At 44.1% G+C, this 22,663-nt stretch overlaps 1 protein-coding gene across 3 annotated transcripts in view; it reads left to right on the top strand.

Moving 5' to 3' along the window:
- Positions 1–22,663, top strand: part of INTS14 (integrator complex subunit 14) — a 171,308-nt gene that overhangs the window by 67,880 nt on the left and 80,765 nt on the right. For all 3 annotated transcript variants that reach the window (XM_078683016.1, XM_078683017.1, XM_078683018.1), the window contains exon 8: positions 12,408–12,543. In XM_078683016.1, the coding sequence (XP_078539142.1) occupies positions 12,408–12,543 (136 nt within the window). The remainder of the gene's footprint in view (positions 1–12,407; positions 12,544–22,663) is intronic.

Below are 22,663 nucleotides of genomic sequence, written 5' to 3'. Positions count from 1 at the left end.
GTCCTCCATTGTGGTCTACAGCAGTTTCTGACGTCCCTTCGCACCTATTCACCCTGCTTCCCTGGTGTAGGTATCCTGGTTCTTGCGGTATCCACGAGTGGGGTGACTCTCAAACCTTCTGTCTTCCACGAGGTTCCTTCAGGGTCCACTGTGAAGGGTCCTTCTTCTCCAAAACTGCAACCATGACTTTCTGATTGACCTCTATCGGACCCCTCTGCACACAGACTCTGTGAGGCACGTGGGTACTTACCTTGGGTGGTTCCTTGTGTCCCCAGCTCCTCTGAGTCTGCTGGTCCAAGTTCCAACTTCGGTTGCAGTTTGCATTCCAATTTTGTTAATATATGGTTTGGTCTCCCCCTGGCGACCACTGTATTTTGTGCTACTTACCTTATTGCAATGTAAGCATTATTGTGTATTTGTGTTTAAATCTCCGGGTAGGAGATATACCAATGTGTTAGTGAGTGTGATGTAATAAATAGACATCTTTTTATATATAGACATCTTTTTATATATAGACTGTGTGGTTATTTTTCGTTTAACCTACTCTACATGATTAGAACTGGTAAAACAAGCTGCTTAACACTCCTTCTGGGCTAAGGCTGAAGGTTGCTCTCCACAGCTAACACTTTAGAGAGCTTTCACAAGGTTATCAAATACCATATAAATCACCATAAGGGTTGTCTGGATTAGTGAAGGGTGCTTCGCTTAAGTAAGAGGGCACCATATACTAAGCCAGTCTCCTTCAGAGACGGTGAAGCTTCCTGAGGTGCTGTGTGATGTGGGTGCAGCATGGGACGTCGACTGTGAGTCTTGCAGCAGTGATCTGGATGGTCTGAAGTCTGTGCAGGAGTTATTTGGAGAGTCCGGTGTTGAGAATGTTGCCGTAGTCCAGCCTGCTGCTGATGAGTGCTTGCGTGATGTTACGTCTGGTGCTCTCCAGTATTGAATCTTTCATAGATTCACATGGTTGTATCTTCCCCGTAGTCATGGTGGGAGTCTCATTGTAACAGAATGACTATAGCAGTATCATAGAGTAAAACACTCCATAGAAAGTCCCATAGGGGACCATAATATTTGGTTGCCAAACCTCCTCATTTTTGGGACCAAAACTCAGCCAATCAGATGCCAGCCCTGACATCACACTCCCCAGCAGACCAATCATACCTCAGATTTCCATGACAGACACATCTCTGCAAGGTTGGGGGCACATCTCCAAGAATTAGAAATACAAGGTCATTGGTCAGAAGGAGAAACTCATCTTCACATCAACCTACTAGAGTTAAAGGCAGTGTTCTTGGGATTACAAGCGTTTCTACCCAGGATCAGAGGTTCCACGGTTCTGGTCAGGACCGTCAGAACGACTACCATGTTTTACCCACTAAAACAATGGGGTACAAGGTCGGAACTTCTCTAAAAACAAGCGCAAGAAATTGGAGGTGGTTGCTACTCCACAACATCTCGCTGCAAGTTCAGCACATTCCGGGGGTGAACAACATAAGAGCAGATGCCCTCAGCAGGTCTCCAAATGTTGCTCACCAGTGGGAATTACATCAAGATAGCTTCTCCAAGTCTTTTGCCTATGGGAGACCCATCACTGGATCTTTTTGCGACGGTTCACAACTCAAAATGCAAGCACTTCGCAAGCAGATTCCATCAGAAAGGATTGTGGGGCAATGCACTTCAAATGTGTTGGACAGGGATGTTCGCATATGCCTTCCCTCCATTCCCTCTAATTTCGAAAGTGATTCGGAAAATGAAATCGGAACCGTGCCAATTAATTCTCATAGCTCCAGCATGGCCGAGACAAGCTTGGTTCTCCGATCTCCTCACGCTGACAGTGGCACGCAGGATTCAGTTCCCATTCTCTCAGAACTTGATTTCCATGAACAAAGGTCAAATTCTCCATCCAAATTTTAAATCGCTCAATTTATGGGCATGGAACCTCATGAGCATGAATTTCAATCTTTGAATATTTCTCAGGAATGCCGAGATATTCTCTCCGAATCACGGGCAATCTCTACAAACAAGACCTATACAGCAAAATGGAAAAGGTTTAGTCAATGGTGCGCTTTCCAAAATCTTCATCCCTTTAAAATCTCTTCAGGACAAATCCTGTCTTATCTTTTGCATTTGGTTAAAGCAAATCTTTCATATGCTTCTATAAAAGTACATTTGGCAGCTATCTCAAGATATTGAAGAGATCCTAACCGTCCATCTCTCTGGTCTCAAAGAGTGATAAAAGAATTTCTCAAGAGACTTTTCAGAACGTTTCCCCCAGTTCACCGTCCAACAGTCTCATGGCAGCTTAATACAGTTCTGGCACAGCTCATGAAGTCTCCTTTCGAACCGATACATAAAGCGGATTTACAATTTCTCTCATGGAAGACGGCCTTACTTTTAGCTCTCACTTCAGCAAGGAGAGTAAGCGAAATTCAGGTTTTCTCGATTTCTGAACCTTTCCTCCAATTTCGTCCTGATAAGGTTACCTTGAGGACAAATTCGAAGTTCATTCCTAAGGTTCCCTCCATATTTCATCTCAACGAACCTGTGGTGTTGCCTACATATTTTAAAGATCCTTTGTCGTCTGCAGAACGATCTCTACGTTCTCTAGACGTCAAAAGGTGTCTAAAGTTCTACATTGACAGAACGAAGTCATTCAGAAAAACAAACCAGCTTTTTGTAGCATTTTCTGTTCCAAGAAAAGGTTTGGCACTTTCCAGATCTAGTATTTCTAGATGGATTTCTTCGGCTAACTCTCTGTGCCATGACAAAGCCGGTAATTCTCTTCAATCCAGAGTACATGCACATTCCACCAGAAAGATGGCAACTTCTATGGCCCTATTTGCAGGAGTTTCACTGCCAGACATTTACAGAGCAGCAACGTGGAAGAATGTGCACACTTTTACTAGACACTATTGTCTAGATACAGCATGGCGAAATGACGCAGCAGTGGGACAAGCAGTTCTACGCCATTTATTAGGGCTCGCCCGCTGATGCGCTTGCGCATAGCTGGCGAGCTATATTGTGGCTTAACTAGAGCTTAACCATCTTGGCGATTTGTTGCTGTGCCCGAGAAAAACAAGCTCAATGCGCAAGCGCATTGGCAAAAAGCGCGTGCACATCAAAGCCACCAGCACGTCAAAGCCTCCCTCCCACAGGCATCTCAGCTTCCCCCAGCCGGCATTTCTCCTCCCCTAATTATTCACTGCATGGCCGGCTGCAACATCAAAGGCTGCTGCTGCAGTGTCTCGCATTTCTCCTCCCTCCTCCCCTTTCACTGTCCAGGCCGGCCGTACTTTCACTTTACACGGCCGCCAGGCCGTGTTTCCCGTTTATTTTAACATGGCAGCTTTTCCTTTTCTGGTTGAATGTCTTCTAGCTTTCCCTCACGCTATTCTCGTCACCCTTACTCACTCCCATCAATCTCCCGGACTAAACCCTTCTCTTTGTACCCATTCCGGGAGTGACCTTTGTTTCGGTCAAACTCCTCTGCTTCGTGTGTGAAGCTTTGTAATCGCACTATTGGCAAGCCGCTTGTAGATGCATTTCTCTCCCGGCTCAAGCTCTACCTATCCCCTAGCGATTTTCTCCCCACTTCCTCCAAGTACAGATTCCTTCCCTCTGTAACGATGCACCCACCACCCAGCTCCACCGATGCACCCACCACACAGTTCCACCGATGCACCCACCACCCAGCTCCACCGATGCACCCACCACACAGCTCCACCGAGGCACCCACCACACAGCTCCACAGATGCACACACCACACAGCTCCACAGATGCACCCACCACATAGCTCCACAGAGGCACCCACCACACAGCTCCACCGATGCACCCACCACACAGCTCCACCGATGCAGCCACCACACAGCTCCACCGACACAGCTCCACCGATGCACCCACCACACAGCTCCACAGATGCCCCACCACACAGCTCCACCAATGCACCCACCACACAGCTCCACAGATGCACCCACCACACAGCTCCACAGATGCACCCACCACACAGCTCCACAGATGCACCCACCACACAGCTCCACCGATGCACCCACCACACAGCTCCACCGATGCACCCACCACACAGCTCCACAGATGCACCCACCACCCAGCTCCACCGATGCACCCACCACACAGCTCCAACTAAGCTCCACCAATGCACCCACCACACAGCTCCACCAATGCACCCACTATGCTCCACCGATGCACACACCACTCAGCGCAACCACAGCATCACTCAGCGCAACCACAGCATCACTCGGCACCACTACAGCATCACTCAGCACCACCACAGCATCACTCAGCGCAACCACAGCATCACTCAGCGCAACCACAGCATCACTCAGCGCAACCACAGCATCACTCAGCGCAACCACAGCATCACTCAGCGCAACCACAGCATCACTGGTTCAAATATGTTCTTTCAATGTTTCAAGCTGTTTTCAAGCTTTCATGCTTTATTACAAATCACAAAAAGATGTTAATATTTCACTTCTGTTCTTGGATTTTCGTCACAATAAAAAACACTGAACATAATCTTCACAAAAGTTATTTACAAAAGTTTAAGCTATTGCCATTACAAATTAAATAAATTAAGTATTAATTATTTTAAAAAATTAAAAGCCATTGTTATTTGTAATATCAATACATCTAAGTCACGTAAATACAAAACATGGTGCATTACAAATGCTATAGGTGTTTGCGAAAGTTATAACTATTGGCGTTGTTAATGACAAAGCTATTAATTTAGCTATTTTAAAAAAGAACACATAAAAAAAAAAAAAAAATTTATAAGACCAATAGCTCAAACTTTCCTAATGCGAGCCCTATTGCATTTCCAATGCTTGTTTCAATAAGGTACTGTTCAAGAGTATATATTTCATTATATATATATATATATATATATATATATATATATATATATGTGTATGTATATATATATATATATATATATATATATTTCAAGGTCATGCTCTTGCTTTATTTACATTCTGTCTGGTCAATAGACATGCTTTGTGTAACATTTTGGAAATATTATATTTTTATGATTGTTAATATATGAAAAGAGGAGCAGAGCCCACAAAGCCTGTGAGGTTCTATCCTGAGCAATGCTCCTTGTAGTAAGTACTGCTCACTATTCTGATACAAGCATGTGAATCTATGAAAGATTCAGTACTGGAGAAAAAACTAGTTACTTACCTGTACACAATGGTTCTCCAGTATTATCTTTCATAGATTCACATGCGGCCCTCCCACCTCCCCGTTACTCAGGTAGACCTCTTATCTCTGGATATATTCTTGACTCTCACTCTGGGCTGAAATCTGAGGTATGATGGCTCTGCTGGGGAGTGTGTTGTCAGGGCTGGCAGTTGATTGGCTGAGTTTTGTTCCAAATAATAAGGAGGTTTGGCAACCAAATATTATGGTCCCCTATGGGACTTTCTATGCAGTTGTTTTACTGTATAATACTGCTATAGTCATTCTGTTACCGTGAGACTCCCACCATGACGACGGGGAAGATACAAGCATGTGAATCTATGAAAGATAATACTGGAGAACCATAGTGTACAGGTAAGTAACTAGTTTTTTTCTGAGGCAACTATTTGAAGATTTTTCGCAGCATATGGAAGCAAGAAGTGCACACTGCATTGACTTGTGAGGTCATGTTGAGCTTGTCGTCTAGAATGATCCCCAGATTTATTGCATGGTCTGGGGGTTTGGGTGTTGGTCCTTGTAGGAAAGTAGCCCTTTTTGACACAGTCACCCCCACTTTTTGCCTGATATTTGATGTGATTTCGACTGGAAGTGCACTGGGCTCCTGCTAACCAGGTCCCCAGTGCCACATATTTTTTCAGAAGCTGGTTAATTGTACCCCAAGTGGCAATGACTTTCGCCCTCCCTGTAAGGCCCTAGTAAGTGGTACCTAGTGCAAAGGGGTCAAAGAGGGTCCTTAAGAGCTGCAGCATAAATTGTGCCACCTTAAAGTACCCGATGAAACAAACAGAAGGGACAGAGGGGCAAGTTTAATGAGGTCCAGCATACATGCCCTACAGAAACAGTGTGCAAAGAGGGTATGAACTTCCTCGAGGTCTGAGTAAATCATGTGATGGTGTAGGTGGGGAAAACGCCACAAGTACCCATGGTAGGTCAGGGAAAACACGTTCAAGGAGCGTAGGACACACACTGGTGTCCACATTGATCGCCGGACTCCGTTGCGAGCCCCCATAGGCAGCACCTTTGGGTACCGACCTGATTACATGGTATGTAGGCTCTTCACTTATGTTGTGTAGATAGTTATTTATGGTCCTGATCAAGTGCTTTGATCCTCCTGACGCTTGGAGCTCGAAACCTGTTGCTCTCCAGAGAGTAGAGCATACACAGCTAGAAACCTTCGATCTAGTTCACTGCATCTCTTTCTGTTTTTACTCAGGCAGTTTACCTTCCAGAATAAATCATCACTAGGACTAACTGGCCTGTTTTCATTCACCCACTCACATCTACACACACTAGGCCCCTCACCCCACTGCACCCATCGGCAGGAACAAAAGATCCCCGTCAAAGAACCCCATACTTGGAGCCCATCCGGTATTGCAGCTCCGACCTGACGAGGGGCAAGCTCATATGATGAAGCATGAGCCCTAGTTAAGACAAGGGAAATCCCCCCTCCCTTTTTTCATCTAGGTGGGACGACCACCTTGTGGCGTTTCCCCCACATACACCTTCACGTGATTTACTCAGACCTCGAGGAACTTCATACCCTCTTTGCACACCAACACCCTAAAGTACCCCATACCAAACACATATAGACTGCAACTGCAGGCTTCGTGTCTTGTAGCAGGCAAAAGTGAAAACACAACATAGAGTATAGATAAGCTACCCCTACTGCAGGCCTTACAGCCCTAGGGCTGGGTGCACCATACTACATGTAAAGGCATAACTGCATGAGAAGATATACACCTTTATGGTCAGCCCTATTGCTGCTAGTACAAGTGAACAGGTAAGCCATTTTGAGTACATGTGCTGGACACTGGTGAAAACAAGTTTCCCAGCTACATGATGGCTTCACTGAAAATAGGGTTATTTGGTATTGAACATCTCGTATTAATGAACATGAACCCACATTGATGCCAGTTTTGGATTTATTAATACATACACACAGAGGGCACCTTAGAGGTGCCCCTTGAAAACCTACCAACCACTATTGTAGTGACGGACTGGTTTACGCCAGCCTGCCACCAGAGACATCTTTGTGACCCCCATGGGCGAGGGTGTCTGCTCTCAGGAGGTCAGAAACCATGCTTGGGTAGAGGCTCTGTTCGCAGGCCCCCTCTACTGCAATTGCTCCCGGGACAAAAACCCAACACTTAAGTACACCTCTGCATCAGTCGCCCGTGGAGAAGAGGACCAAAGGTGTCGCTGAGCATCGTGAGGCCTGAGTCCCTCTGTGGTTCATCTCGACTGGCCTCACAATCAAAACCTGCAGCCTCTTTTCACAAAGACCGATCCCCATTGACTTCCATTGGGCTACTTTTCACCCCTGCACCTAACCGCCTTAGTGCCACTGGTGGTGTCTTGCTAGTACTGCCTTGGACCTTGCCCTCCACTCACCTTAAGTCTTGGAGATTCCTCTCAAAAGTCGCTGTGCTGTACCTGACTGCGGTACTTGTTTTCCCTCCCATAAAAAAACATTGCAGGTTCTAAAAATTGCACTGTCGACTTTTCAAACACCAAAGTATTTCTCTTCAAAAATGCACTCACCTGATCGTATTGATTCTGGTGCCTAAATATATATAAAGATATATGTTATTTTTATAAATTGGTGTGTATCTCCTTATTGAGTCGTGTGCATCATTTATTGACTATTATGTGTATTTGCAGGTGTCTTGCACTTCTCTCCGAAAGGCCTACGGCTGCTCGACTACACTACCCCTTAGGAGAGCACCTTGGGATGGCTAAAACAGCCCCTACCCACTCATAAGGGAATCACTGGACCTCTTGCATGATATATCTCAATTTGATATATCACATAAAGAGGCAACTTCCTACTGTCCTATCACTGACGGCCACCAGGTGGAGTCCCATGGGGAGGTCTTGTTGCCGAAGACCAGTACTTACGTCTTGAAGTAGTTGAGCGTTGGGCAGTTGTTTCGCATCCACTTTGCTACCATGGTCATGCAGTTAGTGAAGTTGGTTCTGGTGGTAGTTGTCCGGCAGGGAAAGGATGGGTTGGGTGTCATCAGCTTAGGAGATGAATGTGATATCTTTTTTTTTTTGTTATCCTCATACACCAAAAGGTATTCTCAGAGTACAGTAACGATACCATCCGCTGCGCAGCAAATGGATCCCAAAATTTGTTATAGACTCCGAAAATCTTATTGGATGCAATTTCTGCAGATACACTGGCTATAAAAGAGAAGGACAATTCAGTTCATCTTACTTGCCGACCATGGAACTGATCCCGGGGTAATTTATTCTGCAAAAAGGCATAATCATTGGACTATTTTTAGAGCAATGTTACGACTTATCCAGCCAGTCAATGCAAGGAATCCAAAAGTGTTTTTTCCACTTCCAATCTACCCTATCTAAGTTCAATGTATGTTTAATTGCATTTATCCAATCTAAATAAGTAGGTGCGGTATCTTTTAACCAGGATTTACATATTTCTCTACGAGCGAGTATAATTAAATATACCAACGGCTTATAAACATCTCGAGAAAATAATTCATAATTATCAAAAATACCAAAAACAAATAAGTGCTACGCACACCTGTATATCAAAATTAAACAGAATTTTCATACCTTCAGATACCGCAGACCAAAAATGATGCAAGACAGGGCAGGTTAAAAACATATGGACATCATCGGCTTTTTCCTGCTGGCACTTTGGCAGCAGGGAATGGTACCTTCCGAAAATTTAGAAAGCTTAGCAGGGGACCAGTATACTCTGTGAAGAGAAAACAGATGATTGCGTTTTTAAATTGGCGGGAGATACTGTAGTGTGTAGTAGATCAAAGGATACTTGCCATAAATCCTCTAAATCTGCCTGCAGAACGTGGTCTCCCCATAAGTGGACTGGCAAAGTAAAGTCACCATCATCTGCTTCCAAGATAGTCCAATACAAAGTTGCTGTCTTTATCTTCCTGGTCTTCCCCTGAAGCAGATTCTCCAAAACATTTGTTACTCCCACTTCCGATCCCACAGCCTGGCTCCAGCTTTTAATTTGGAGATATTTAAACTTGGCTAGGTTATTCTCGGTCAAGGTAGAGATCTCATCCCAATGTAACAACGACCCCTCGGGCATCAGCTGAAACCAGTATTTTATATCGGCATCTAGCAAAGGTTTTGCAAGAGAATTCTTAGTCTACTCAGGAGATCCCGGGGACTCCCAGATAGGAGCCCTAGCTGTGTAGTATGCAATGTTCAAAGATTTCCTTAATCTTGCCTAGGTAAAAGCCATGTCCCTCAACAACTTCAGTCGAAACTTTTTAAAGAAGCATGGGTCGCCAAACTTAAACAGGAAACCATGAGATCCCCCTTGAATTTGTGACAACATTGCCTTAAATATTATAGCTGCTTCTGAACTGTCAGGTTCATCAAAAAGCATTATCCCAGCCTTCAGTAGCAATGTCCAAGCATAGATCTTCAGGTCTGGGGCACACAAGCCACCTTTGCTTTTCTTTCTCCGCAGTTTCCTCCATGAGATCCTAATACCCTTTGAGGCCCATACGAAGGAGTTTAGTTTTGCTTGGATTTTCCTTAGCTTATCTTCCTTAAAAGCGCTAAAGGTATATTCTGGAATAAAAATATTAATTTAGGCAAAAGCATAATTTTTACAATATTTACTCTTCCAATTAACGTGAGGGGGAGAAGAGAACAGCCCTTTAAAGAATCAACAATTTCTTTATCTATTTTATCAAGATTTCTATCAGTTAATCGTTCTATATCCTGAGTGATTTGGATTCCCAGGTATATTATCTCTTGTTTCAAAATTGGATCATGGGCTTCTATATTCCAAACCATACATTCAGTATTTGACTGATTAATCTGATAACCCGATATCTGACCAAACTGGGCAGCTGCACTATAGATTAGCGGGATTGCTTGTATTGGATCAGAAGTATAGACCATCATATCATCCGCGTAAAGAGAAACTTTTTTTTCCCAATTCTTATATTTAAAGGGTGCGATATTGTTGTCTTGCCTCATTTTCTCTGCCAGGGGCTCGATATATAAATTAAAGAGCAAAGGCGAAAGAGGGCATCCCTGTCTTGTCCCTCTTTATAGTTATAGGAGCCGACAGGCTACCATTGACCAGTACTCTAGCTATAGGATGATGGTAAAAAGAAGAAATGGCTCTACAAAAGTTCTTACCCAGATTGCATCTCTCCAATACTCTGGCTAAGTAGGCCCAATTTACGCGGTCAAACGCCTTAGTGGCGTTGGGTGTAATAATCGCCATTGGCAGCTTATACAAAGATGCCAAATCGATTGCTCCCACTAATGCTTGAGTCAAGTCTTACATGGTCCGACCTTTCACAAACCCCTTTTGATCAGAATGCAATAGATTGCCAGCTACCCCATTTAATCTCTCTGCCAAAATCTTGGCAAGAATCTTATAGTCAAGATTCAGCAGAGAGACTGGCCTATAAGAATCACATTGCGCCGTTGGTTTAAAGGGCTTGAGAATAAGGACTAATGGCCTCGTTCCATGAGGGAGGAATATTTCCTCCTTCCTCAAAAATAAAAGAAAAGAGACTGTGGAGCACAGGGACAATAACTGGCGCTGAGGTCTTATATAGTTCAGCCGGCAACCTGTCTGGGCCTGGGGCTTTACCACTCTTACCCGACTGTATTGCCTCAACCACTTCCTTCAAGCTTATACTTCCATTTAAGTTATTAGATGCCTCATCCTCTATTCTCAATACAGCATATTGGTCAAGCCATGCTTGAATTGAGCTATCCTGCGGAGATAAATCCTCTTTATACACCTGGCCAAAGTGATTAAAAAAGGCTTCCTTGATATCAATAGCGTTTTCTGAGATCTCACCCATAGTACCGGACAAGACTCCTTTGATCCTATTCCTGCTTTGTTCTTTTTTTGCTTTCCAGGCTAGGAGCTTCCCACTGGCTTCACCATATTCAAAATGAGCAAGAGAACTGGCCTGCCAACGTTTCCTAACTCTGGCATCAAGAACCTCTTTTAATTGTAATTTACAAGCTAAAAGCTCTCTCCGGATATTTGGTTCAAAAGATGAATTCTGAGCTAGGAGAGCAAGTTCTAGCTTGGCCATTTTTGTCTTGATCTCAGTTATCATAGCCCTAAACTTTTTTTGCCTTGTAGATTGAATGGCAAAGATCACCCCCTCAAATAAGCTTTGTAAGAGTCACATACAATTTCAATTAAGGCGGTTCCTAGGTTTAGCTCAAAAAACCTCTCTGAGTCCTCTAACAGTTTTATTACCACTTCATCCTCAAGCAAGATAATTCAATCCATGGTCCACCTTTTAGTAGTATGCTGACCAGGGAGTTTCAACACTAGGGATACTGCCGAATGGTCTGACAGGTGCCCTCCTAAATGCTTGACTTCCTTTACGATACCTCATAGCTCATCTGCAATCAAGAAAAAATCTAGTCTAGATTTATGTCCTAGCTTCTTATTGTGAAAAGTGTATTCCTTTTTTGTCCCCCATTTTTTCCTCCAAATATCCATCCAACCCAACTGATGTATAGCGTTCACCAGGAGAGATCTTGTTTTAGAATTGTATATAGACTTATCCTTGTACGTTTTATCCATTTGGGGGTCAAGAACTAAATTAAAGTCTCCCGCTAAAATTAAGGGATCTTTAAAATCAAGAAGTTGTTCCAACATTTCTCTGTATGAATGTGATGTCTTGTGATCGGAGGATACTGGCGAGCGGTGTCATATATATGTGTAAAAGTGTGAGTAAGGACGATGCCTTTGGGACTCCGTGTATTTATTTATTGGTCTCTAATATAAAGGGTGGCAGTCTGACCCTTTGGATTCTTTCTGTGAGGAAGGAACTGATCCATTTGATGGCAGATCCTTGTATGCCAGTCTCGTGGAATCTTTTCATGAGGGTGTTCTGGGTGACCCGTTTGAAGGCAGCAGAGAAGACTAGCTTGATGAGTGCCTCTGTTTCTCCTTGGTTCAGGATGATTTGTATGTCGTTGGGGGCTGTGATGGGTGGTGTTTTGGTGCTGTGTTCTTTCTGAATCCTGATTGAGTGTTGCCTAGAAGATGGTAGAGTCTGAGTTTGGGTGTAAGTTCATTGTTGAGAAACTGGGTCTTTACCGTTGTATTTTTTGCTGTTTTTCCTCTTAAGTTTGTTGATTTCATGGTCTTCAAATGCTGAAGAATTTAATTTGAATGCAACTTTGTTTTTCTTTAGAGGGAGATGAAGTTAATGCTGGCATCACAGACGAGACTGAGGATGAAAATCAGTTAGCTGGCAAAATCCCCAACTTCTGTGTGTTACTGCATGGTAGCTTGAAAGTGGAAGGGATGGTTGCAATTGTCCAACTGGGGTAAGAAGGTTTTCCAGACACTCGATGGATTTTGGTGGTTATTAGAACCTACCTTTAAATATTGCTGTGAAGCTGTTTCCTAATTTCATCTCAATAATTCAGTGCATTTTACCATCACCTGTCAATCTCTTACCTATTGTTTTTGGATACTAACAGGTCTGTGTTCAGTAACTGATTGAAGGACTTTCATTTGTCTCATATTGAAATTGACATGGCTGAGCAAGTTCATAAAGCGTTTGATGGGGGTAAAAAGAAGTGAAATGAAAGATTTGTAGCTATTGTGTCAAGAATTTTCAATTCTAACAAGAACACAGAGGTGAGGATCATGTAAACCACAAAAATGACATTTCCAGTGAGAACACGTCATACCCCAGTCCACAAATCTACATGGACTGCAGCAAACTATTTGGGATTGACACCATTGTACTACTACTTTTTTTTTTGAGCAGTGTAGACCCTTAATAAACTCAACCAACGTCACTCTGCCTTCCACCTCCTCTCTCTGCTAATCATTCCGAACATTGCTTAGGAATCTAATCCTGCTTTTGTTCATTTTCTGAAAAAAAAGTGTCAAGTTACCTCCTTTTCAATATATATTTAGCAACATTTCTAACAAGGGCAGGTAAACATTTTTTCCCATACAACCATACTTTAGATACTTAATACCCAGTTGTTAGTATCCTCGTACATTTGGGTGGGATAATAATTTCTTCTGTATCCTTAATAGAACTGAAAATTCTTCAGGCAGTAGCTAAAATATTTTTTATGCTATTTCTGGACCTGAGGCATGAAGTATATTTATTTAAAGCTTGTCCACCACAATCTAAGCAACAGTCTTAATCACTTTACAATAGAATCTTTTGAAATTTGAGTCCAAAAACCAATCAGTGGCCTTCATAATCTCCTCTAATCTAGAACCAAGCAACAGCACCCTAGCTGCCATAGCACCTCTGGCTGAATGAGCTGCATACGTATTCACATTATAATCGCTTCATACAAAGGCTATTTTACCCACCTGGCCTGTGTTGCTGATGTCACCGGTCTACAAGGTGTTGTAGAGCAATAAGCAACTGCCCTTTACAATCCGCTTTAAAGTCTCTAGTGCAATCTTCATATGCCTTTAACCCTTGCATCAAACACAATCTGAGATTATCTATAAAGCTAGAGTATGATACACATTTAGAATAAGTATTAGCGTGTCTAGAAATATAAAGTGAAACTCCCAAAGCAGGAAAAGAAATTCCACCAGTTGGATCCAAATAACCTCCATCTGGCACTCGTCTGCACAAGATTAAATATAATAACATTGTAAATTTTACTGATAGTTGTTTCCTGGACAAGATAATCTGATCCCTCTCATTAAGCTGCCCACAAAAGTGTGTTTGCCGATTGGTTTACTCTCAGTTGGTATATGACTAGCTGAAATTGCAGATCTGAACCAACCTGCCACCAAGACCATCCAAAGCCAATTGGGATAAGAAGTTTACCACAAACTGTAACACTGCACCACACAGACTTGTTGCGCCAACATGCCTATCACTTCTAGAAAGCAGAAATATCGCTAATGGTAGACCATGCCTGTTTGATAAAAAATCCAGCTTGTTACGATAATCCAGGCATTTGCCAATTACCCCTTACGCCCAAGCCATGAAGTGTAACTGCTCTCCCAGAACATATCTGGGAAAGAGGCTCAGCTATGAATAACACTGCACCTCTAGAAGAACTGGGAACTACAGCTGTGCCCTCCACAAGGGAGTCCCCAGAATCATATCTTCTTTCTGCCTCCTTGCTTTGGCCGCCACCCGAGAAATGGTCATAAATGGGGGGAATGCATAGTGGAGATTCCTAGTGTGTAGTGTGCATCAGCCCTCAAGCTGAAATGTGTGCCCAGTTGTCTGTTCAATGAGGAAGCAAGCAGATCGCCCCCACTCCAGCTCCCATATCCTGCCCCCCGTCTAAACCGCACTTGATTCAATCAATCAATCAATCACAAAATTTGTATAGCGCGCTACTCACCCGTAGGGGTCTCAAGCCGCTGAGGTGGGGTGGGTGTGGGGGGGGGGGCGCTACTGCTCGAACAGCCAGGTATTGAGTTGTTTCCTGAAGGAGAGGTGAAGGAAGATGCTCTGCTACCACTAAAAGCTTGTGTTGTAGGCAGAAGTGCCAAACATCCTTGCTTCTTCCAGTTTCTTTATATAACAGACTGACAAAACATTGACCATCTGGTGAAGAATGCAACTATTTTCTTTCCGAGGGGGCAAAGTTTTTATGGCAACGTATCCTGTTAATAACTACAAGCAATTCACATGGATGTTCAACTCTATTTTGGACCATCAACAGACTGTGGAGATTGAGCCACATCTGGGTCCCCAGTCCCGTTTGCGGAGATCTCACTCAATGACCACCTCTAAACGGGAACCAAATATGGCCCTGCCGTTCCAGGCTTTCGTGTGTTTTATTCACCAGGAAAGTTCCACTGTGGCACAGATTTATTTGGTCCCTAAACAGACCCCTTGTGATGATGTTGGACCTTTAACCTCTGAAGCGCACTGTAGTGAAGGAGACCTGGAAAGATCAATTACATACAAAAGTGACAATGCGCTCCATATCTTTTTCAGCGTATTGTGAGTGTCTTTTTGCTTTTATCCTTTTGCGTGCAGCCCAGGTATATTGTGGTTTTGCCTTTTAACCACTCAAATGAACAACTGATAATGGCTGGAGCGACATTACGCACAGCCGAAATCCTTTAAAAAAAGGTAACTTTATTTTTCCATTTTTTTATTTTTTATTGTCAAATTCATCCATTGGTCTTAACACTTTCAATCCTGTTTTACACAATCACATGTTCGACGGTAAATGTATTTTACACTCTTCAAATGTTGCAGATTGCCAATCAAGCCTTTCTACTGCAACGGGACGAATAACATTTAAAAATCCTCGGTAGTATATCCAATGCATTTTGGGCATTTCTTCGCCCTTCATAAGGGATTCACTACAAAATGTTTTTAATAAAACAACGTTAAATCATGAGACTCAACACCTAAGTCATGACACTCATTTCAGTGTATATCCAAATTCTATAAATGCCTTATTTTTCTACTCGCCCATATTTAACATTTTCCCTCTAACCGCATGACTTTGTATCAGAAACTATATCCAAACGGACTTCTCCCAGCCCACATGACACTTCCCCAACAGACATCGCTGCTAGATTTTTCCCATCTTTCATACAACCACACTGCCCTTCAATCAAATACTTTGTCCTTACTTACTTTTACTAATCTTCCCGGCACACTTCCTCCCTTCCTTTCATCAGTACGCAGATCTCCTGCTCTCTACCTCCCATTCTTTTCACTGCGTTAACCATCTCTCTTCCCCCTTATTCCACCAATCATCTTACTTCCGACATCTTTCAAACTACTACTCCCAGAATGCCTCCCCACACCTTTCTGATGCATTAATGTTTATGTAGATGTTAAATCATGCTTCTAATATATAAAAGCTGATGATCACGAATCATGCCCGGGATGATGAGCGTCATGAAAATGTATATTCTTTGAAGCTGACGTGTTTTGTCAGAATTTTATGTGCCGAGAGTCATATTTAATGTGGAAATCTACATCTGAGGGCAGGCGGGGTATTAGTTATGTCAACTTTTATATATTAGAAGCATGATTTAATATCTAAATAAACATTAATGCATCAGAAAGGTGTGGGGAGGCATTCTGGGAGTAGTAGTTTGAAAGATGTAGGTAGTAAGATAATTTGTGGAATAAGGGGTAGGAAAGATGGTTAATGCAGTGAAAAGAACGGGAGGTAGAGAGCAGGAGATCTGCGTACTGATGAAAGGAAGGGAGGAAGTGTGCCGGAAAGATTAGTAAAAGTAAGTACGGGGAAAGTATTTGATTGAAGGGCAGTGTGGTTGTATGAAAGATGGGAAAAATCTAGCAGCGATGTCTGTTGGGGAAGGGTCATGTGGGCTGATAGAAGTCCGTTTGGATATAGTTTCTGATACAAAGTCATGCGATTAGAGGGAAAATGTAAAATATGGGTGCGTAGAAAAATAAGTAATTTATATAATTTGGATATACACTGAAATGAGTGTCATGGCTTAGGGGTTGAGTCTCATGATTTAACATTTTTTTAAAAACATTTTGTAGTGAATCCTTGATGAAGGGAGAAGAAATGCCTGAAATGCATTGGATATACTACCGAGGATGTTTTAAATGTTATTCGTCGTGTTGCAGTACAAAGGCTTGGATTGGCAATCTGCAACATTTGAAGAGTGTAAAATAAATGTACTGGCGAACATGTGATTGTGTAAAACAGGATTGACAGTGTTCAGACCAATGGATGAATTTGACAATAAAAAGAAAAAAATTGAAAAAATCAAGTTACCTTTCTTTAAAGGATTTCAGCTGTGCATCCGATAAAGGAGTGTAATGTTGCTCCAGCCATTATCGACCTGCAAAGATTGCCTGAATCAACAATGCGAAAAGTCCCACAATCCTGGCTCTTATTTTCAAAGATAACACTTCCTTGTTAAGAGACTATACACGGTTCCTTATTTTCTGTGGTGGCAGTAATAATGGAGTCTTCACTGAATCTATTCACCAAATCTATTAGAAAGCCCAAGAATTCCATACATTGAGATGGCCTCAATATAGATTCGCATTCAGAAGAAATTTCACTTCCTGTAACAGGTGTACTGTCCCAAACAATTCATCAACTTTGACTTGCCTTGCCTTGCGCCACAATGATTTGATCATCTAGATAGACAGCTGAACTCCTTTGGCTCTCAGATTCTCCTCTGTCCGGTGCATAATCTTCGTAAAACACCGAAGGACTGACAACAGCCTGAACTTAGAGCTCGAACTAACCACCATCTTTGAGATCCAGCCAACCATCTAGTCGTTTTCCTGAATATCTCTGAGACAATAGTTTACGTCCATCTTGAAAAGTCTATAGAGGACACAACCATTGAAATTGCTCAAATTGTAGTACTAATATGTAACCCCTGTGTGGGAAGGGGGGTCGGGGAAGGAGAGCCGTCACAAGTATAGAGGTGTCTTTAACCGGGTTTTATTAAGTAATTCACTGCCACCGGTTGGTTTGTAAGCAAAACAAGGGTAAAGTACAATGAACATAGGTCGGGAGTCCCTTTAGCGGCGATCCGTCGAGGACATCACTTCCAGTCTTTGCCTCGAGGAGAGAAGGCCGGCTTGCTCCAGGGAGTGTTACTCGAGAGAGAAAAAAAACAGAAAAGAGCCACGTTAGGGCCGAGACCAATATATACAAAGATAGAGAGGGGGGTAGGGTAGTGAGGGAACACCAGGGTACTACCACCGTCTGTAACCGCCTATCTGTGCAGGGTGACAGGGAACGGCGAGAGTGTCCACCCTCAGGCTACCCGGTCCCACCCCGTGAAAAAAACAACCCTTGAAATCGCCCTCGTACCTTGTGTAGCCACACTTCTCCCTTGGAAGTGTGGCGGGGCGGCTCATGGAAACGTTGGCCTCCTGGCTTGTCGACTCTCGGCTCCAGGGGGCTCAACAGCGGTTCGACGACGGTTCCTCCTTCTTCTTCCTTGGCGGTGTCTTCCTCGTCTTCCCGTTCCGTTTCCAAAGGATCCGCGCTGCAGTAGGGAAACGGGGCTTCCTTAAACGCCCCTAGCTCCCGTAATTGGCCAGTGGAAGATGACGTCCAGGCGCCGGAGTGGTCGGGTGTAGATGCAGTCGGTGGGAACGCCCCCAGCGTCACGGAGGCTGGACACTGAAACTGACGTGCTGGAGGCAGGGCCGGGGAAGCCCACGAAACGTCACAAGGATCCTGCGGACGGGGTGTAAAGGAAGAGACGTTAGCAGGCACACCCCGTCCGATTGCGTCAGGGAGCTCGTCCAGGTCAGGGAGCCCGGCTTCGTGACACCCTGCCTTTTTTTTACTCATCAGAACAATATTGCTGCAAAATCCTCTGCAGTGGAGCTTTGCAATGCATATCACTTCCTTCTGCAGTAATTCTTAAATAACGGAGTCTATAAAATTCAGCTCTTGATGTGAAAAACTCTGTGGTTTGAGGGGAGTCTGTTGCACAGGGGAACTATAGAAGTCTTTAAATCTCTGAACAGTTGCTGTCACCCATGCTTTTTGTGCAATTGATACCAGTTATGAAGAAAATACTGTATTCTTCCCCCAAAATTACTTGGTAAAATTGTAACCTGCACTGCACTAGTTACCTGCTCTGTAACTGCCTCTGCCGTATCTGCCCCTGCTATTTCTCACTCTGGACAGAAAGAAGGTTTATCTGGGGTTGTCAAACCATTCATCACCTCTTCAGCGATTTAAAAACCCTCTCTCGGCGACGTGCCCATTCAAATGTGCCCTGTATCGTTCAACAATTCCAAAGAGGACAGTTTGAAACACTTTCTTAGAGACCTGAACCCTAGCCATGGCCATAAAGGTATTGACAAACGTCCCCAAGTCCTTTATGAATGTGTCTCAAAAAGAAGTCCTCGGGTGCAGCTATGACTGACGCCAGCTGGTTGATTTTGGATCCATATGCATAAGGATTGATTTCTGTCTTTCTGCTGGTAGCACAATAATTTGTGTTCCCCTGTAGGAAACTGGGTTTTTGTTGCAGTACCCTTCCTCCACTTTTTGCCTGATATTTGATGCAACTTGGACTGAAGTGTGGTTCTTGTTAACCAGGTCCCCAGTAGCATTGTTTTTCCCATAACTGTGCGATTGTTCCCCCATTTGGCAATGCCTTTAGCACCCGCGGAGTCCCTAGTAAATGGTAACCCTGATACCTAGGGCCTGAGGTACTATAGAGGGTACCCCAAGGGCTGCAGCATGAATTGTGCCACCCTAAGTGACCCCTCACCAACCTCATGCAGGGCTGGTATCACAGGCTGCTTGTTTTGGTGCCGACAAAACAGAAAACACAACCTGACACACATCGCTGTGTGCCAGCCCCCTTAACCCTTCATGTAGTCTTGTAAGTCGCAACTACAGCAGGCCATACACCCCTAAGGCAGGATGCTTGGTATTACATGTCAGGGCATACCTGCATGAGCAGATATGCCCCTGTGCTGGTCCGTTCCATTACTGCCAGTGCAAGTGGACAGGGTAGCCATTTTAGCACATGTGCTGGACACTGTTGAAAACAAGTTTCCCAGCTTCATGCTGGTTTCACTGAAAATAGGGATTTTGGTATCAAACGTCTTGTTTTGTTTAACCCACACTGATTCCAGTGTTTAATTTACCAATATATGCACACAGAGGGCACCTTAGAGGTGCCTGCCCTTTCATCTCCGGAGACCCAGAACAAAAGCCTATCCAGGAAGAGGGTGTCACACCCCCTCCCACAGAATGACCTGCTGATTAACCTACCCTAGCCAGCAAGCTTCAAAGAGCTGCCGTTTTTGAAATACAAATCTGGCTCCTCTCACAGGAGAGGAAGCTGACCCCCCCTATGTCCAGAGCCCCTTTGGCACCTGGACAGATGGAAAAATCAGCTAATCAGGTAGGCGTGCCTCCCCAGGCTAGTACCACCCCGAAGTTGGGCTAAACTGATGTGGACAGGACTTTTCAGAAGTAGCCATCTTTGTGATGGCATACTTAAGAACTCTGGGACAGGGTTATGCCCACTACCCACAGGAAGGGGTCATATCGGGGCGTAGTGAATCCGAGGGTAAGTAGCCCATTGGCTACTACCCTACACTCTCCTAACGCCTCAAAATTGAGTATTTACGGGTGCCCGTGGCACCAAATGACCAGATCCTGCCAACCTGAATGACGAGAAGAGTCGCATCATGCAAGAATAGAAGATCCAGCAACTGACTTGGCGCCAACTCTATCGCCTGCCTGCTGCCTTCGCCAGTTGCACCAAAAGTCAGCTATCCTGCAGGCCTGGGAGACCTGCGAGCACCTAACCCAGGAACCAAGACCTCCCGATAAGCAGTTGTGATGCTTCCCTGCATCCTGCAGGTATTCAAAATCCCCTTGAAGGACTCCGTGACCACAAAAACCTGAAGACACCACTGCACCTGTTGCTCCGAGCCCAAGTTGAAATGAGCCAACAGTGTCCGTGTGGTCTCCCAGCCCTCCAGAGACCGAGTTCAGTGTGGCAACACCTCTTGTGGACTTCCCGACGTTACTTGCAGCCTCTGCACGCAGGCCCCTCTACTGCGACGGTAAGAAAACCGGACACCTAAAGACACCTCTGCACCCGTCGCTCATGGGTCATAGAGAAGAGGACCAAAGGTGCCCCTAAGTCTCCGAACATCGTGGAGCTTGAGCCTACCTGTTGGTTCAGCCCGACTGGCCCCCAGTCAAAGCCTGCAGCCTCTTTTTACCATTTTCCATAGACTAACATTGGGCAGCCAATGCTGTTTTTCACCTCTCACCCGGCTGTCCTAGCGTCTCTGGTGGTGTTCTGCTGGTGCTGCCTTTTTACCATGCCCGCCACTCACCTTAACTCCTGGAGACGAATCCCGAACATCGCTGTACTATACCCGGATGCCGCATTGACTTTTCCTTCCATAGTATAACATTCCATCCTCCAGAAATTGCACTAATTGTTGGATGTTTGAACTAAAAAGGCTTCATATTTAAAAACGTACTTACCTGAATAATTTTCGTTTGATGCCTAAACATATATATTTTTCTGAATTGGTTTAGCTCTCCTTCTTGAGTTGTGCGTCTCATTTTTTGATAATTGTATGTATTTTCAGATGTCTTGCACTCCTCTGTGAAAATCCTAAGGCTGCTTAACCACACTTCCCTCTAGCAGAGCACCTTAGGATTGCTATGGCAAGCCCCTGCCCACTCATAGGGAACCCCTGGATTCTTTACACGATATATCTTAATTTGATATATCATATAAAGACCCATCTTCCTACACCCACCAACTGGCAATTTACTCGTTGAGTCTAACCAGCTTGTACTTCAGAATCTATCGTGGTCTGTGATTCTTTGACATAAACAGCCATGCCTATGATCTTGGAAAGGGGCCCAAGAGATCCAATAATTTGCCATGACAGGTTTTCCATGACTTGTCTATGTCCCTCTTAGGGTTGCTGGAGAATGTATTGAGGAAAGTGGTTATATTTGGATGAACCTGCAGGGTTGCAGCCACTTTCACAATAGAGCAGGTTGATGGCATTCTGCTCATTAAGCAGGTACACACATCTGTAGCAAACCCCTATGGAGCAGTGTTTGAATATACACCACAACTGCTGGAAGAAAAACCCAATCAGAGGACCCCAAGGGGCACAGTGTCATCTGGATTGAAGAATAGGATCCCTCAGCGATCGCCAGTAGACCCTGAGGTTGAGCTTGCACAATCAACAGCCTTTTTGCGTTTATTGGGTATTTGGAGGAATTGCACCTGTGAACCTCCTGACGGATCTGAATGATCAAACATTTTTGTCTGAATCGTCTATATCTTTGGCCAATGTTGAGGGCCACCAGCTGATTGCTCCAAATCGCTATATTCATGATCCTCATGAACTATTCTTTTCTCAAAGGCTGACAAATGTGGCCATTTTTCCAGATTTTGCCTTGCTCGTACTGGCTCCTAGTTTCTTTGATTGTACAGCGGGGTTTGACGATGTGTCCTGTCTGGGCATGTGTTGCCCATACCTTTTCAGTTGTCTGGACAAAGAATTGCAGTGCTACTACTCAGTGACGGCTGGGGAAATTTGAAAGTGATGCAGCTGACCGAATCAGCATGTGTTGCAGCAGGTCAACGACTCAAATCTTCTTAGGGGGTTCAAAATGGTGGCATTCCGACATGATCTGCAGTTTGATAAGTTATAACTGATGATAGGCATCAGTGCTGCCATTCACCAGATGAAAACATTTAATTAACAGGGTTAAAGCTGATAATGCAGATTCTGAGCCAGAGGGCAAGTGAATATCTGCAAAAAAGTTATGGCCGAAGCAGAGTGTTACACAACATTTTTCACTCAGAAAGCCTCAGTCATTCACCCCAAGTCATCTTAGATGCCACCATTACCTAAGGAGCGACCCAGACACAATAATCCATACCTACCTCCCTTTCCCCATTACCTATAACCAGTCAATGTTCAAAGTCAAAAATCCGCTCACTGCATGCATG

The sequence above is a fragment of the Lissotriton helveticus genome, chromosome 3_1, assembly GCF_964261635.1.
Source record: "Lissotriton helveticus chromosome 3_1, aLisHel1.1, whole genome shotgun sequence".
NCBI classification, from domain to species: Eukaryota; Metazoa; Chordata; class Amphibia; order Caudata; family Salamandridae; genus Lissotriton; species Lissotriton helveticus.
Note: the sequence above shows the minus strand (reverse complement) of the source record. Positions and strands in the feature narration are given on the sequence as shown.